The 14,023-nt window shown below is 39.3% G+C and overlaps 1 protein-coding gene across 1 annotated transcript in view; it reads right to left on the bottom strand.

Moving 5' to 3' along the window:
- Positions 1-14,023, bottom strand: part of myo1ea (myosin IEa) — a 34,019-nt gene that overhangs the window by 5,646 nt on the left and 14,350 nt on the right. The window contains exons 5-19 of the mRNA XM_077626204.1: positions 10,380-10,467; positions 8,999-9,088; positions 7,875-8,006; positions 7,425-7,559; positions 7,218-7,350; positions 6,095-6,291; positions 5,878-5,958; positions 5,320-5,406; positions 5,155-5,238; positions 3,810-3,977; positions 2,591-2,676; positions 1,560-1,641; positions 835-941; positions 376-474; positions 81-225 (exon numbers count right to left, since the gene is read on the bottom strand). Coding sequence (XP_077482330.1) covers positions 81-225; positions 376-474; positions 835-941; positions 1,560-1,641; positions 2,591-2,676; positions 3,810-3,977; positions 5,155-5,238; positions 5,320-5,406; positions 5,878-5,958; positions 6,095-6,291; positions 7,218-7,350; positions 7,425-7,559; positions 7,875-8,006; positions 8,999-9,088; positions 10,380-10,467 — 1,714 coding nt within the window. The remainder of the gene's footprint in view (positions 1-80; positions 226-375; positions 475-834; positions 942-1,559; positions 1,642-2,590; positions 2,677-3,809; positions 3,978-5,154; positions 5,239-5,319; positions 5,407-5,877; positions 5,959-6,094; positions 6,292-7,217; positions 7,351-7,424; positions 7,560-7,874; positions 8,007-8,998; positions 9,089-10,379; positions 10,468-14,023) is intronic.

Below are 14,023 nucleotides of genomic sequence, written 5' to 3' on the forward strand. Positions count from 1 at the left end.
GGGGTCTGGTAAATTGAGCTTGAACTGCATGCCGCTTTTTTAGTATGGTTACAACAGAAGACCGACGTGGGCCAACGTACCGACTCGGGGGCTTTGACGAAGACTTTGGTTTGGCCCATCTGGAACTGATCCTGGTCCATGTTGACTGAGCGCATGAGGTGAAGGACGCCTTGTTTCTCATCGCCTTGCCACGAGGGCCACGACTCTTTGGTCAGGATGGCATATCTGCAAAATCAATAACTATTGAAGCCACACCTTAGGAGCTTTTTCCCCCCGGTTTGTTTCTCCACTCCTATTAATAAGCCCTTGAAATGAGTTGAATGAGAAAATTGCCGCAGTTAACGAGACAAATTCTTGCTGTCGGAGCTGCGTTACCTGTTGAGGAACTTCCTGAAGACGCGGCGGTAGGCGTAACCAGCACGCCTCACCCTAATGTTTTCCTTCAAACCCAGATATTCCACCTGGTGCTTGACACTGTAAACACATCAAAACACATCAGTAACCTTTCCATTAGTTTTCCAAATATCAATACAAAGTGACGATGTTACTGAGAAAGTTCCTGCATGACTCATCACTGTGTCAATGTACAATTCCGAGTTACTTTTTCGCTAACGTAAATCCAACAATCTACTTTGTACATTCAGACTTCCTGTCAAAAGAGTGATTCCACTGCTAATTAACAGGAAGTACAGAGACTGCAAACAATACAAGAAGTATTTCTCAGCCCCGTGAAAGGGAACCTGAAAGAACGCGATAAAGAAGGGGGAACGTCCCATCTGGTAAGATGGCCATTAGATAGACAAGGGAGAAAATTGCAAGGACTCGCTGGCTTACCGGCTTTCTTCCCAGTCTCGGGGTTTCTTGGTCTCGTTTGGTTTGATACAGCGAATGTAATGGGGAGTGCATTTCATCAAGGTGCTCACCAGGTCATTCGCTTGTTTCTGGGGGTTTAAACAACAACGAGACGAAATTATGTATTCATGCATAACAGGGAGCAAATACAAGCAGTGTATCAAAATGGCAATCATGCTCCAGCAGCCACTATGGAAAATCACAACTCATTTTCATACTTTCACAACTCCGACAATGTTTACGATTAAAATGTCTGCCCCTCTTTTCTACCTTAATGTGGAAAATGGAATTTTTAGTGGAGTTCCACAAAGTCACTCGGTGGTAATTGTTTTTTTTGGCCGCTAGATAGCCTGATTACTGATCTTTCGGCTTCAGCTCACTGTCAGGTAATGGTTAACATTTTACAATAAAACAAGATTTAATGGTGCATTGAAGGTGCATATTTTTTGGAGAGAAACAAATTGGCAAAAAGTTGAGATCGGCAGGTCAGGCTTTTCAAAAATTGGATTGATTTGACATTTCTTATGTTCACTTGGAAAATAGAACGGTCTCAAGTTTAAATTCAAAATTTAAAACACCATTGACAATGTGTAAAATGACAGACATGTTCCAAAAAATAAAAACAGATACACACGTAAAAAAAAAACATTCAAATGAAAAGAAACAAACATAAAAAATAAACCATTACACACAAAAACAACACCTACTTTTATTTTACTGACTGCAGTAGTGGGCCGACCCTTCTTCTCCGCATTGAGGTTTTCAGGGAAGCGAGCTCTGATGAAAGCTCTGTTGAAGGACAAAGGTGAGCACAGTGAGTCGCTAACAACACACTGTCAACATCATCCCTGGGTTAGCCAAAAGAAAACAGCAGTTAATAATTTAACAACCAAAAGGCCTTGGATTAACATTATCCATTAACAATGCAAATCCATCTAGGTTTTGACCAAATCCGCCCTGTTGAAGTGAAACATAGGCTGTTGTCTTATATTCGATCACGAATGTGAAAAACATGCTTTGTGTCTCCTTTTGAACTGGTTTTCCACAAAAATGTGTTGCGCCACAGTGGACACACTGTTATTTTATTGTTCTTTCTCGTGTCAGAATTCTGCACCCGTGTTGTTGTGGATTTAGTAGCTTTATTTAGATTTTGAGTGTGGAGCTGGGTGGTTGGAGAACAAAGGCTCTGCAGGTTGTGTGGACTAATAACAGCCAGCTGACAACTGGTCATGTCTTTGTTCACTTTGAACCTGTTCAAGAACGAGGCGGCTCCCTTCCTTCCCGGGCTTCCTTTTATGAGAAATGCGTTTTATTGCGTGTGAAGTTTATTTTCTCCAAGACTGAGCGTATATTGATTCAATAGAGAGAGAATTGTGTAAACAAACAGCCATTCAAATGGAACTCAAAATTATTATCTATACACAAATGACTAATCAACCCGACGTGAAGGCAATACACCTCCGAAAGGGTGGGAAGGTCAGACTAGGTTATGACTGGGCGGGGTCAGTGTGACATTTTGACTCATTGGCTACGATTTGATCACCGCTCGCCCTCTCAGTCAAAATAGATCGGACGCAATGGCAGCTAAAGAAATAATTGGATTGGATATCTCTTGCTGTACAGTGGATTCAATCATAAATAGAAGGAAGGCAGAACAGACAGAGAAAAACACATTGAACTTCATGCAAATTTCTTAGAAAAAGGAACATGTGGCCACAATGAAATAGAATTTACTCACATTTGACTGCTCTGCATCAACTCAATGAGGTCATTGAAAAGTACATCTCGGTTCCTTTCGCAAAAACCTTCAGCGTCGTAGGACACCTGGAAACGAGGAAAGGGCCATTATAGAAGGTTAAGCTTCAGTATTTAAACCTTGAGCTTGATGAAAACACCACGTGCAAAAATAGGAGTGGAAATCGTCGGGTTGCATTTTATGGGAGAGGGGAATGATGAGTTTCGGGAGAGGGGAGACAAAAAAAGAAAAAAAAGAAAAACTTTAAACCTCCAAGGTGTCGTGTGTGGTGTTACTCAAATCTGTGCACGTTATCCCTTCGCTTTACTAGCCTGAGAACGGTGGAATGTTTCAAGCTTGGTCACGGGAGCCCCACAAGTCATTATATGGTATGGCTCATTAAGCATGGGGCATGAGTGCCAGGCCAAGGCCACCAAACATCTGGAGGAGGGTGACCGCCCAGACCCAAAATGAAAGTGAATATATTAACCTACATAAATATGACTGCGTAATGTATAAAGTGTCGTGTTGTTACGTAACGGGCGTGCTGAACTTATAGAAATAGAAAAGCAGACATGCTAAAGAAGTGTTAGTTTAAATCTAAAAAAAGGCAATGATATCATTACCAGAAATATAACCACCAGAAGTGAAAGCTATATTTATAGGGAGCGGCGGCAATACCCGTACTGACACCGCTAAAATAACAATTTAATAACGCTGCACGCCACTAACCGCTATTGGGAGTAACTTTTCGGTCGTATATATATATGGGAGAATGAGCTACAGTACAAAAATATACAGCGGTATCTTGAGCATACCATTGTTTTTGGACGATAAAATATATCCACTAAATTCAACAAGAAATCTATTTGCAGTGGAATAAATGCAGCAGAAACATTGTATATCATGAGCAAGTTATTTGTTAGTACTCCCTGATAGCTGTGCCAGAATTTTAGCTCCAGCACTACTTTGCCACAAACAATTATTTTGCTAGCCGACTAAATCGCTAATTGTTTTTGGATCGGGTTATTTATGGTTAAATTACTCTCGTTGTTTTTCGGCACCAACAGATGTGCCATTTTGATCGGTTATAAAGAATTGTCTGCTGAAATGCCATTTGTCTGCTTCAGCTTGGCACCAAAATATTGTTAAGTATGACGATCCTTTTCCTGGCAGAATTTGTTACACCTGTCATGAAGCGTGTGTTGATGTTTGGACCGACCTTGCCAGCATAGTGGTGGATGATGAAGCCTTGGTTCCAGCTGTTGAAGTGCTCGTGAGTGTTGATCTGCATGCGGAGCTTCTGCAGCATGGTCTGGTCTGCCCCCTCGCCGACCGCGTGCATGGTGGCGCACACGTCGTCCAGGATGCTCATGATGCCGGGAGGGTTCTGGGAAGTACGGGGAAAAAAAAAACCACTGGGTCATCCAAACGTGTTGAGGAAACACAAATTTAAAGTCCTCTACAACTTGATGAAATACTACAAGGGAATTTTAGGAAATTTTGGCTTCAAAATAAGCTTTCTTATTTAAAATGTCAAGAGTGAGATTTCAAAGTTCCTCTAATTCACATGTGTCAAAGTGGCAGCCCGGGGGCCAAATCTGGGCCGCCGCATCATTTTGTGTGGCCCGGGAAAGTAAATCATGAGTGCCGACTTTCTGTTTTAGGATCAAATTAAAATGAAGAGTATAGATGTATATTAAATTTCCTGATTTTCCCCCTTTTAAATCAATAATTGTCATTTTTAATATTTTTTTTCTGTGTTTTTAGTTCAAAAATCATTTTGTAAAATCTAAAAATATATATAAGAAAAGTTAAAATAAACATTGTTTTAGATCTATGAAAAAATGAATATTCAGGGCTTTTAATCCATTTATAAAAAAAACATCTAAATATTATATCTGAAATGGTCCGGCCCACGTGAAATCAAGTTGACGTTAAAGCGGCCCACGAACCAACCTGAGTCTGACACCCCTGCTCTAATTCAACCCTTAAACCTTGCTCAATACTATCATGGTTATAAAAGATTATATAGCCATAGAAATTTGTTGTAAAAGGCACAGTGTAAGGGCCAGTGGACACACGCAGTCTTGTTTCAGTCAACAGTGCTGACAGTGTGTCCAACTCCACTCACACACACCTAGTGTTTTGTTAAGGACGACATGAACTGGTACAGATCAGATGCATGGAATTCTAATCACTCCTAATCTCATACTAAGATAATGGTTAAAGGAAGAATTCTCCTAAAAACTTGAAGAAGAAAGAAGAATGTTATGATAGGTATTACTTTTTCACATAAAAAATATTTAAAAATTGTGATAATGAGTTTATGAAGTTAACTTCTAATTGAATTAAAAAATATTCAGACATATTACATTTTCATGTATTATTTTTAAAAATGAAAATGAGGTAAATCACATTTTTTTTGCAATATCATCAATAAATGATGACATTTATATAATTTATAAAATCATTAGTTAGATAACTTGTCAACAGTTGAGCAGTTGAGTATTAAAATTTTGGTTTGTGGCAGCCCTAAGGTGTGTATATACACAATATCCATTTACTTTACTCTCGATGAGGTCGCAGACAATCTTGTTGTTGAAGTACTCAATAGGACTCCACTTTATGCCCTCCTGCACATACTCCTCCTACAAACACACGTACACACAGGAGAATAAAGTGAGTAAAGGACAAAAATGAGAGAATAAAATGAGGCTGATAAACCTCACCTGCTCAGCCTTGAGTGTGAGCTCAATGAAAATTTGCTGCAGTTTTTCATTCACAAAGTTGATGCAGAACTGCTCAAATCCGTTTTTCTAAAGGAGAAAGAGACAATACACGGTTAATAAAAAGGCAAAGACGTTAAGTGAGCTTTGTCTTGATGACGGCGGATATCCTTTGGCCTCAATGGGCTTTGTTTGGGTGGGCTGCCTGTATTGAGAGGAAAAGCCACATTGTGTCATTCACAATGGACCTTCAGCCCGAGCCTTATGTGCATCTTCCTGCCTTGATGACCTTTTCGGACTGCGCGGGAGAGAACCTCGCGAATACGGATTTTGATTGTATTCACAGGCTGTAATGTTGATGTTTTAGTAGCAAACCAGAGCGGGGTAACAAACAATCCCATGAAGCCAACTAAACAAACGTATAATCTGATTAGAAGTACATGTTGGTGCCTGCTCCTTTAATCAGGAGATGGTACCCCAAGAAGTTAAGTCTTATCGAGGGCGTTTAATCCGTTTTTTTTTATTGGATGGTTACTTTGTGTCAGCTGGTTGAACACTCACTTGGAAAATCTCAAATCCGTAAATGTCCAAAACGCCGATATTCAACTCCTGGAGATCCTTTACCATGGCTTTATTGATTGACTGAAAAGGAAAAAAAAACATTTCATTACATTACATGAGTGGTGAAAATCTTTATTATATAATTTTATAGGGTTGGTTTAAATCATTTAACTAAAAATACTTTTCATTTCAATGTGTTGAAATATATGTTAGTTACCTCAACCAGGAAGTCAAAGACACGCGAGTGCAAGGCTTTGGAAAGGGCATCACGCGTGTAACACGCCTGCTCCACGTTCAAAGTCACATCGATGGACTCCACAGCGTTTCCCCATTTGCTGTCCATCTTGCGGCTGGTCAGTTTCTCCTTCAAACGATTCTGGTCAATGCCCAGCAAAAAAGCTGGAAAGGCTAGAACTGGAAGTGAAAAGAAGGAAACAATCATTTTGAGGAGTTGTGATGGAAGCAAAAAATCTACAAATTGTGTACAGTAGAGACTGTCCACCATTTTTATTGGTCAAGTGACTCTTTGGTAATTGAAATAATCAAAATAATAAGATTTAGGCCAAAATATTCAAATTTGAGCAGCCTGTCTGGCCTACATAAACCAATTTGTCAATTATAATTGCATTTTTTAAAATATCTAATCATAGTTTTCATATATACTTTTTTCATGAATAAATAAAAAAAAAAAAAATGATAGTCTTATAAAACCAAAATTCAAATGAACAAACACAGAAATAACACTTTTAAAATGAATTTTATAGTATTTAAATGCGTGCCCTATAAAAGATTAACAAGAGATAATAAAGTCTCCCCGACCATAAACTTGATGTTGATGACATCACTTTAGTCAAAAAATAGAAAACGGTGGCATTTTCATATTACGCGATATGATTATAAATAGATGATAAAGTCTTCCCGACCATAAACTTGACGCTGATGACATCACTTTAGTCCAAAAATAGAAAACGGTGGCATTTTCATATTACGCAACCCAAAGAATACAAGTCATGAAAAATGACTACTGAATTCAAGTGGCCAAAAAAAAGGGTGCGCACACAGCAGCTCATTTACCCCAACTTGGCGTTTCTGCTGTCCCCTGAGAACCCCTCCCTGACTCATTAATATGACTCACTTCCCTTAAAAGGAAATAGCCCTCAAGTCTGCACATTGACTGTGTCTGGGAATGCGTCAGTCCACTACACCAGTTCTCCTTTAAGGCCAATCCACTTGGAGCTGGTGCTAAAGTCACCTTTTGTCGTTGCCAATTGTGAACCGTGGGAGGTTGTTGTTAGTCCAAGTGGCAGCTGGCAGGACTGTGGCAAACACAAAGCACTTACACTCTTCACTCTCCACAGCTGCGTAGTTGCCCGCCTCCTTGAAGCTGATGTTGCCAACGTGCAGGACCCCTGCCACAATCTGAAGAACCATGGAGCGATCTTGGTCCGAGATGCCAATCACCTTCATGGCATGCTGGCAATAAACAGAGACCAGAGTCATACTGAAACTGTAGACCGCAGGGGACAAACTCACTGGTTGAGAGTTACCATGGTCTCCTGGAAGTCATTTTTGTCATTAATGTCGTCCACTTTGTAGGCAGCAGACTGGTTGAGGTAAGTGTAATAATCCAAACTTGTGATTCCAAGGCTATTCTTCTGGTCTTGGCTGGCCCCTTCTATTAGCTGTAACCAGACACATAATGACATGTAAAGCTGTGCTGGATCACATCTACATCAGAACCTGACAAGATGGATTACAGGAAATGTATCTACTCTATTATTCAAACTAGGAGTCGCAGCAGTCAAAAAATGCCCAGAAAGAAATTAAACACAAGTCGCACGGTAACATAAATCTTATTTTGGGGGAATTGAGTACCAAAGATGAAACATTTCAGTAATAACAATAACATTGGGTGAAGAAGAATCTTATAATATAATGTATTACCAGTTAACAATGAGCTGTTCCTCATTACTTCACAGGTTGTAAATAGCCCCCACCTGATAGAATATATGGAAACTCCTCTCGCCAGGATTCCTCATGACGACACGTGACTTCTCCAGAAGGAAGTTGGAGATTTTCCCTCCATCTGGCTCGCCGCCGTTGCTGAACTGGATCTCAAAATATTTCCCCTGATGGACCAGAGAGACATTTTCACCAACCGAGAGGCCTCACAGACGTGCTCCTGTGCGCGCTTCCATATCAACATTTTACTGCCTTTTCACTTTCTTCACCAGACAGGGCGTGTAACGTAATCTCTTTTCCAGTCGCTCTCAAACTGAGAGCGGTAGCTCGGCACTGAGCAGATCCATTATTTATCCAAAGACGCTACCTCGAAAGAGCTTATTTAAAGGTCGTTCAAGCCAAAATAAATGGATGTTTCCCGAGACAGTACGGCAGGGTTGAGACAACAACGGCCTCTCCTCTTTGTCGTGCACCGAGCATTTGATCTGGCACACAATTCTGAAGATGGATGCAACCCAAGAGTACTCACATGCTCATAATGTAGAATAAACATATGTTAAATCTTTGCATCATATAAATTCAGTATGGGAGACTCAAACGGAAAAAAGTCCCCCACCTTGAAATACAGCTTTGTCTCTTCAGTAAAAACCTGCATGACAGTTGGTTGGCCTTCATTTTAGGAATCTAACCGTGAGATAGTTAGTAAAATGATCACCGTTCTTTGCCTTTGACAGCACTGAACGCGTGAATTTAGATTTTATTTAGCATAAAAATCTAACTTTTTGTGCAAATTATTTGCTAAGTGCGATAACCTCAATATATAACCTTTTGTGCTTTATAGAGGAGAAGATTCCCATTTTTAAATAAACCCTAAATTTTCTCATTCATTTTTCAATCTATTCTGCATCTCACCGAGTTGAAAATGTTTTAACCAGAGGGTAAAAAAGCAAAACCTGATATTATATGAAGACATTTCTATGAGACAAAGCAAGCTGTTAAAGTGTGACTTGACTGTGTTATTCTAATCCAATCTCCAATTACCCCTGTGCACCATCTTCACACAAGCACCCCTATTTCAAATGGACTCGCCATGCCTGTCTTTTAAAAACATTCAAAGGAAATCAGTCGGAGAGTGGCGTGAGGTATTGGGAAGTCTTACAAATCTACTGGAGTTGTTGTTTCGAACAGTCTTGGCGTTGCCAAAGGCTTCCAGCAGCGGATTGGACTGCAGGATGATGTCTTTGACGTGCTGTGAGGACACACAAATACACACATGCATACCATCGAGTGCATTAGGTAAAGACATTACATTCTTCACACCCTCACTAGTGAGTGTGACTCTGGAACTTTCCACTCGCATATTCTTTGTACAAATAGACAGTGTCTGGAGGACATCTTTCCTTTGCAAGGTATTTCTATGTCAGACTTGTGAGATTGAAATTGCAGACTTCCTTATTGGAGAATGGAATGAATGACACCGCTTAGACAATGTTGGGGATATTAGTGCTTTGTTCAGGGTTTTGGGGATTTTTTTGGGTGAACCTCAATGTACTATAATTTTATAGGTGTATATAATTTAACCATGTTTGACCATTATGCGGCACTCATGAAAATTCATTGGCTGCCATTCACACCGCAAGTTCTATGGATTTTGAATGAAAATAAGCCAGAAGTCTTAGTTTAAATGAATTGGACATCTATTGTTGTCAATGAATTAAATGCAATGAAAAATAGGGAGAAAAAAAATTCTAGTTGTTTTTGGGGCCATAGCTGGTGTGAATTTGAGTTTTTATTCAAATTAATTATATTGATTTTGTTTACATGAATGTGTCGTTCTATTTTGTTTTTCCCCAATAAGAGGGAAAAAAAGAAATAATAAAAACTATGTAATCATGATTGCATCATGGACATCAGGTTTTGGGTTTACCAGGGTTATGTGGCCCATATGGCCCATAATTCCAAATATATATGGATGACAGGTAATTATCAGGTGAAATAGTTTTAATTCCCAAAAATTGTCACTTAGTCAGTAAACGTTTTAAAAGCATTCATGCAACTATTTATCCTTTGACGGCACTGGATGTCCAATCTATTTTGACTGGCAGCCAATGTGTTCAATAGATGCCTTATAAAAGACTATAGTTTCCAAAAGTTGTTGGCAAATGTAGTACTTTTTGCACAAGTTGTTCGCTAACAATTTTTGGGTGCACTACTACACATCACGCCGCAGTGGAAACGTGAGCCTTGTTTTTTACAGTTCCAATTTTTTTGCGGTGAACTGAATTGAACTGTACTGCTGTGCTCAATGGAAACAAGAACAATTTATCAGTAGTGCAGTTTAGAGTGACAATCCAACGTTTAACACAGCCTCAAGATGTTTTCCCATTCATTTAGGGATATAGAAGGGATAAAATGGAGAAGTTGGAATCCCATTGCAGCTGCAGTGTTGGCACTTCCTCATCAAATTCAGATCTTATTATGGAATGAGCAAATATCTTGACAGGATTTCCTTTTTTTTTTTTCCGAGAAGTTGGACTCACCTGCACCCTGGGTCCACCTCCTGACACTCTGGAGATATATCCCATAATATATTTGGCTGCCACAGTCTTACCAGCTCCACTCTCCCCACTAAAAAAAACACAAAACATAACATGTGCTCTCATTTTTAACTCATTCCCATCAGCACTGTTCAAACTTGTGGCCCATGGAATAATATTTTGCCCCTATTTTGACCTGAGATTCTTGTATTTGCGTGCCTTGAACAAACAAAGTGAGTGACCATTGCGGTAAAGTATTCACAAAGTATGCACTGTGGTCATCACAATATTCATAAAAATACTAAAAACCATTGAAGGCTTAGCCCTGTCAGCCGCAGCCGTTGACTAAACTGTGAGTCATAAATTCCTTCTACCGTCACTATCATCAATTAATTAATGTAAAACATTGAGCAGATGTCCCCATATAAACAAAGCAGCTGATAAATCACCACACAACACAAACCTGAGGGGGATACATTAACAATGTTATAGATCTAACTTGTGCATACTGATTTAGTCACTGTTCCTGTTTTCCCAGTTCTGGCTTCTTTGTGGTTTTGGACAAGTAGTTCTTGTTTTGTGTTGTGGAACATTTCAATGATGCAGATAATCAAAGTAATAAATAAATGACTGGTCTACTCTTATTGTGATTTTTTTTACTGAAGGTTCTACTCATAACACTTGCAAAATACCAATCATGAGTTGAAGATCATAATATATGGCACAAAAACAGGGTAGTTCATAGTCAAAAAAAGCTTCAACCAGAATCCAGACTCTCATTGGAAACTATAGGAAGTGTTTAGAAGCTGTTATTTCTGCAAAAAGAGGATCTACTATTGATTTAATAATTTTTTTGTTGGGATGCTCAAATGTATGCACTAGCCTACTTTTCTTTAATTATTGCACACTTTCTGTAAATCCTATGAACTTCATTTTCCTTCTCAAATATCACTGTTTGTCTTCTATATGATATATTTAACTGAAATTTCTCATCCAAACAAGCAATGATTTACAAAGAAAAATCTTGAAAATTATCGGGGGTGCCGAAACCTTTTCATACAACTCTATGTGCGACGGGCCAGTGCAAGTAAATCCTAGCGGTGCAGAATTGCCTTCATCTCTATTCCCACACACTACATTCTACTTTCCCTTCTTGACTTTTGGGTCATACTTATTTGGACGCATGTGGTTTGGCGGTGGATGGCTGTGGAGTCCTGTTTTTTTTCTCCCCCTCCCGTGCCTTAAAGTAGAGTTGCCTGGCTAAACGCTGCGCGAAAAACACAGCTGTAGCCTGTTAACAGCGGCCAGAGGAAGCCACTCTTCTATTAACCCCCCCCCCTGCGCACTCAGTCCAGCGCCTCCTCACTGTAAACTGGGAGTCTTTGCACTACTGCATGCAAATTTTGGCATCTCCCTCTTGAAATGTGCTTTCTATTTAGGGCATGTCGGCATCAAGGAGGAAGTGTCCAAAGCATTTGAGAATTATCAGCTGAATGAACTCACCGAATGACTGCTGTCAACCCTACCAGTCAAAGCGAATTGGACGTCTATCACTGTCAATGGCAGTCAGACATGAGAATTCAATAAGAGTGCAATAAAATTGATTCTTTCCAGCAATCTTGAATATTTACTTGATACTCTAGAATAGATAGATGATTATATGGGTCACTTAGGAACGGGAGGACATTTTAGCCCAAAAAATAAACTTTTCCATCAATACAAGCAAAACAAATTATAAAAAATCATTTGAATTGTTTTATTTTAGATACAATTTTCTATTAGGAGTCAAGAGAAAAAATTGAATATTTGGGGGAATTCCTGGCTACCTTTACAAACAGCATTCTTTTCTCTCAGCTTTTAGATTTGGTATCAGGGCAAGTACGCTAATTTAATTCAGGCACTGCATTACAGTATTTAGTATGAAGATGACTTAAAATGTGAAGGCTGGGGTGTAAAATGTCCTCCAAGTCAGGGAATGACCTATAAAGTTTCAGCTCCTTTTACGAGTATGCACTTTGTCCTTGCCTCTAGGAAATCTTTGGCATGCCAATTTTACTGCAAGTGTAGCAATCAAGGATAGTGAATGAAAATGGTCAAACAACTTTGCAATTGCATGCAGAATGGTGCAGACCTTAAATGACAGTATTACAGAATGAAGAGCAGAGAAGATGCTGTGTGGAAATGACCTAATGCTTAGTAAAAAAAAAAATACAGCGACCCAAAGAAGCATGCTGCACGGCGAAACCACAACTTATTTTATGACAACCCTCAATGTTCACATCTACTCTGTAATACAGTAACTGAATTCAAGTACAGTAGCAAAGTATTTGTCCTTTCCTACTTGCCACCACCACTGCTTGCATTGTTCCTTTTCAAAATAAATATTGGAAATTGTACACACATGCGAGTGCTGACCAGACTGCCCGACCAGCAGTTGGCGGCGACCTTTGTTTGCCTCATCATAACACCACTTTCATGCTTTTGTTTGCTGATTTAGACCATGGCATAATTCAACGCGGTGCCTTTATGTCGACAAAAGTCAACTAGTAAGTACTGGCTGGCCAAACAACAGGCTTAAAGTGCTGAATCGGGATTCAGTCATCATGATGTAGGCAAAATCGGAGCTGCGGTGTTCAGGTGATTGCACCATAGGTGACACATCACTCCTCTCTCCAGAAACAACAAAACTACTGCATCAAGAGACTTAAAATGTCTTACAATTCAAAGAAGTGGAGAATGAAGAAACTGAATTCATTGGCTGCTATTGGTGGTGATGAATGAAGGAGCCCAGTAAAAATGCTAAAATACCCCGCCCCATAAAACCTGGCACCCACATACATGGGCATCACATTTTGGGTACAAGTGTGGCCTACAACACCCCACATGTCAAGTCCATGTATATGACAGCAGTCAATGGCTTAAACAAATACCCTATAAAGCTGGGATGTCGGACTCGGGTTGGTTCGCGGGCCGCTTTAACGTCAACTTGATTTCACGTGGGCTGGACCATTTTAGATATAATATTTAGATTTTTTTTAAATAAATTGATTAAAATAACTACATTAAAAGCCCTGAATATTCAGTTTTTGATAGATCAAAAACAATGTTTATTTTAGCTTTTAAAAAATATATATTTTTAGATTTAACAAAATTATTTTTGAACTAAAAACACAGAAAAAAAATAAAAATATACAATTATTGATTTAAAAGGGGGAAATCAGGAAATTTAATATACATCTATACTCTATTCATCTATACAATTTAATTTGATCCTAAAACAGAAAGTCAGCACTCATGATTTACTTTCCCGGGCCACACAAAATGATGCGGCCAGCCAGATTTGGCCCCTGCGCCGCCACTTTGACACATGTACTATAAAGCGTTCAACCCCATCAATGCATAGTTCCATTTCATGTCAAATATGCTGTACAATGATTCAATGGGGGAAGGTGTCATTTACCGTCCAAAGATTAGTATGTGGAGGAACCTGTTAGATTTGTTCTTCCTCACTGCTAGTTTATCTATGCTCACAATCACCTACACTCTGTCTTTTAGTCATTTGAAACATTAATCGTCATCTTTTGCGACATTGACTCACATCCTGAAGGTTCATTGAACATTGGGAGAAGGCAGTTCAGTAAGGGTGT

The sequence above is a fragment of the Stigmatopora argus genome, chromosome 2, assembly GCF_051989625.1.
Source record: "Stigmatopora argus isolate UIUO_Sarg chromosome 2, RoL_Sarg_1.0, whole genome shotgun sequence".
NCBI classification, from domain to species: Eukaryota; Metazoa; Chordata; class Actinopteri; order Syngnathiformes; family Syngnathidae; genus Stigmatopora; species Stigmatopora argus.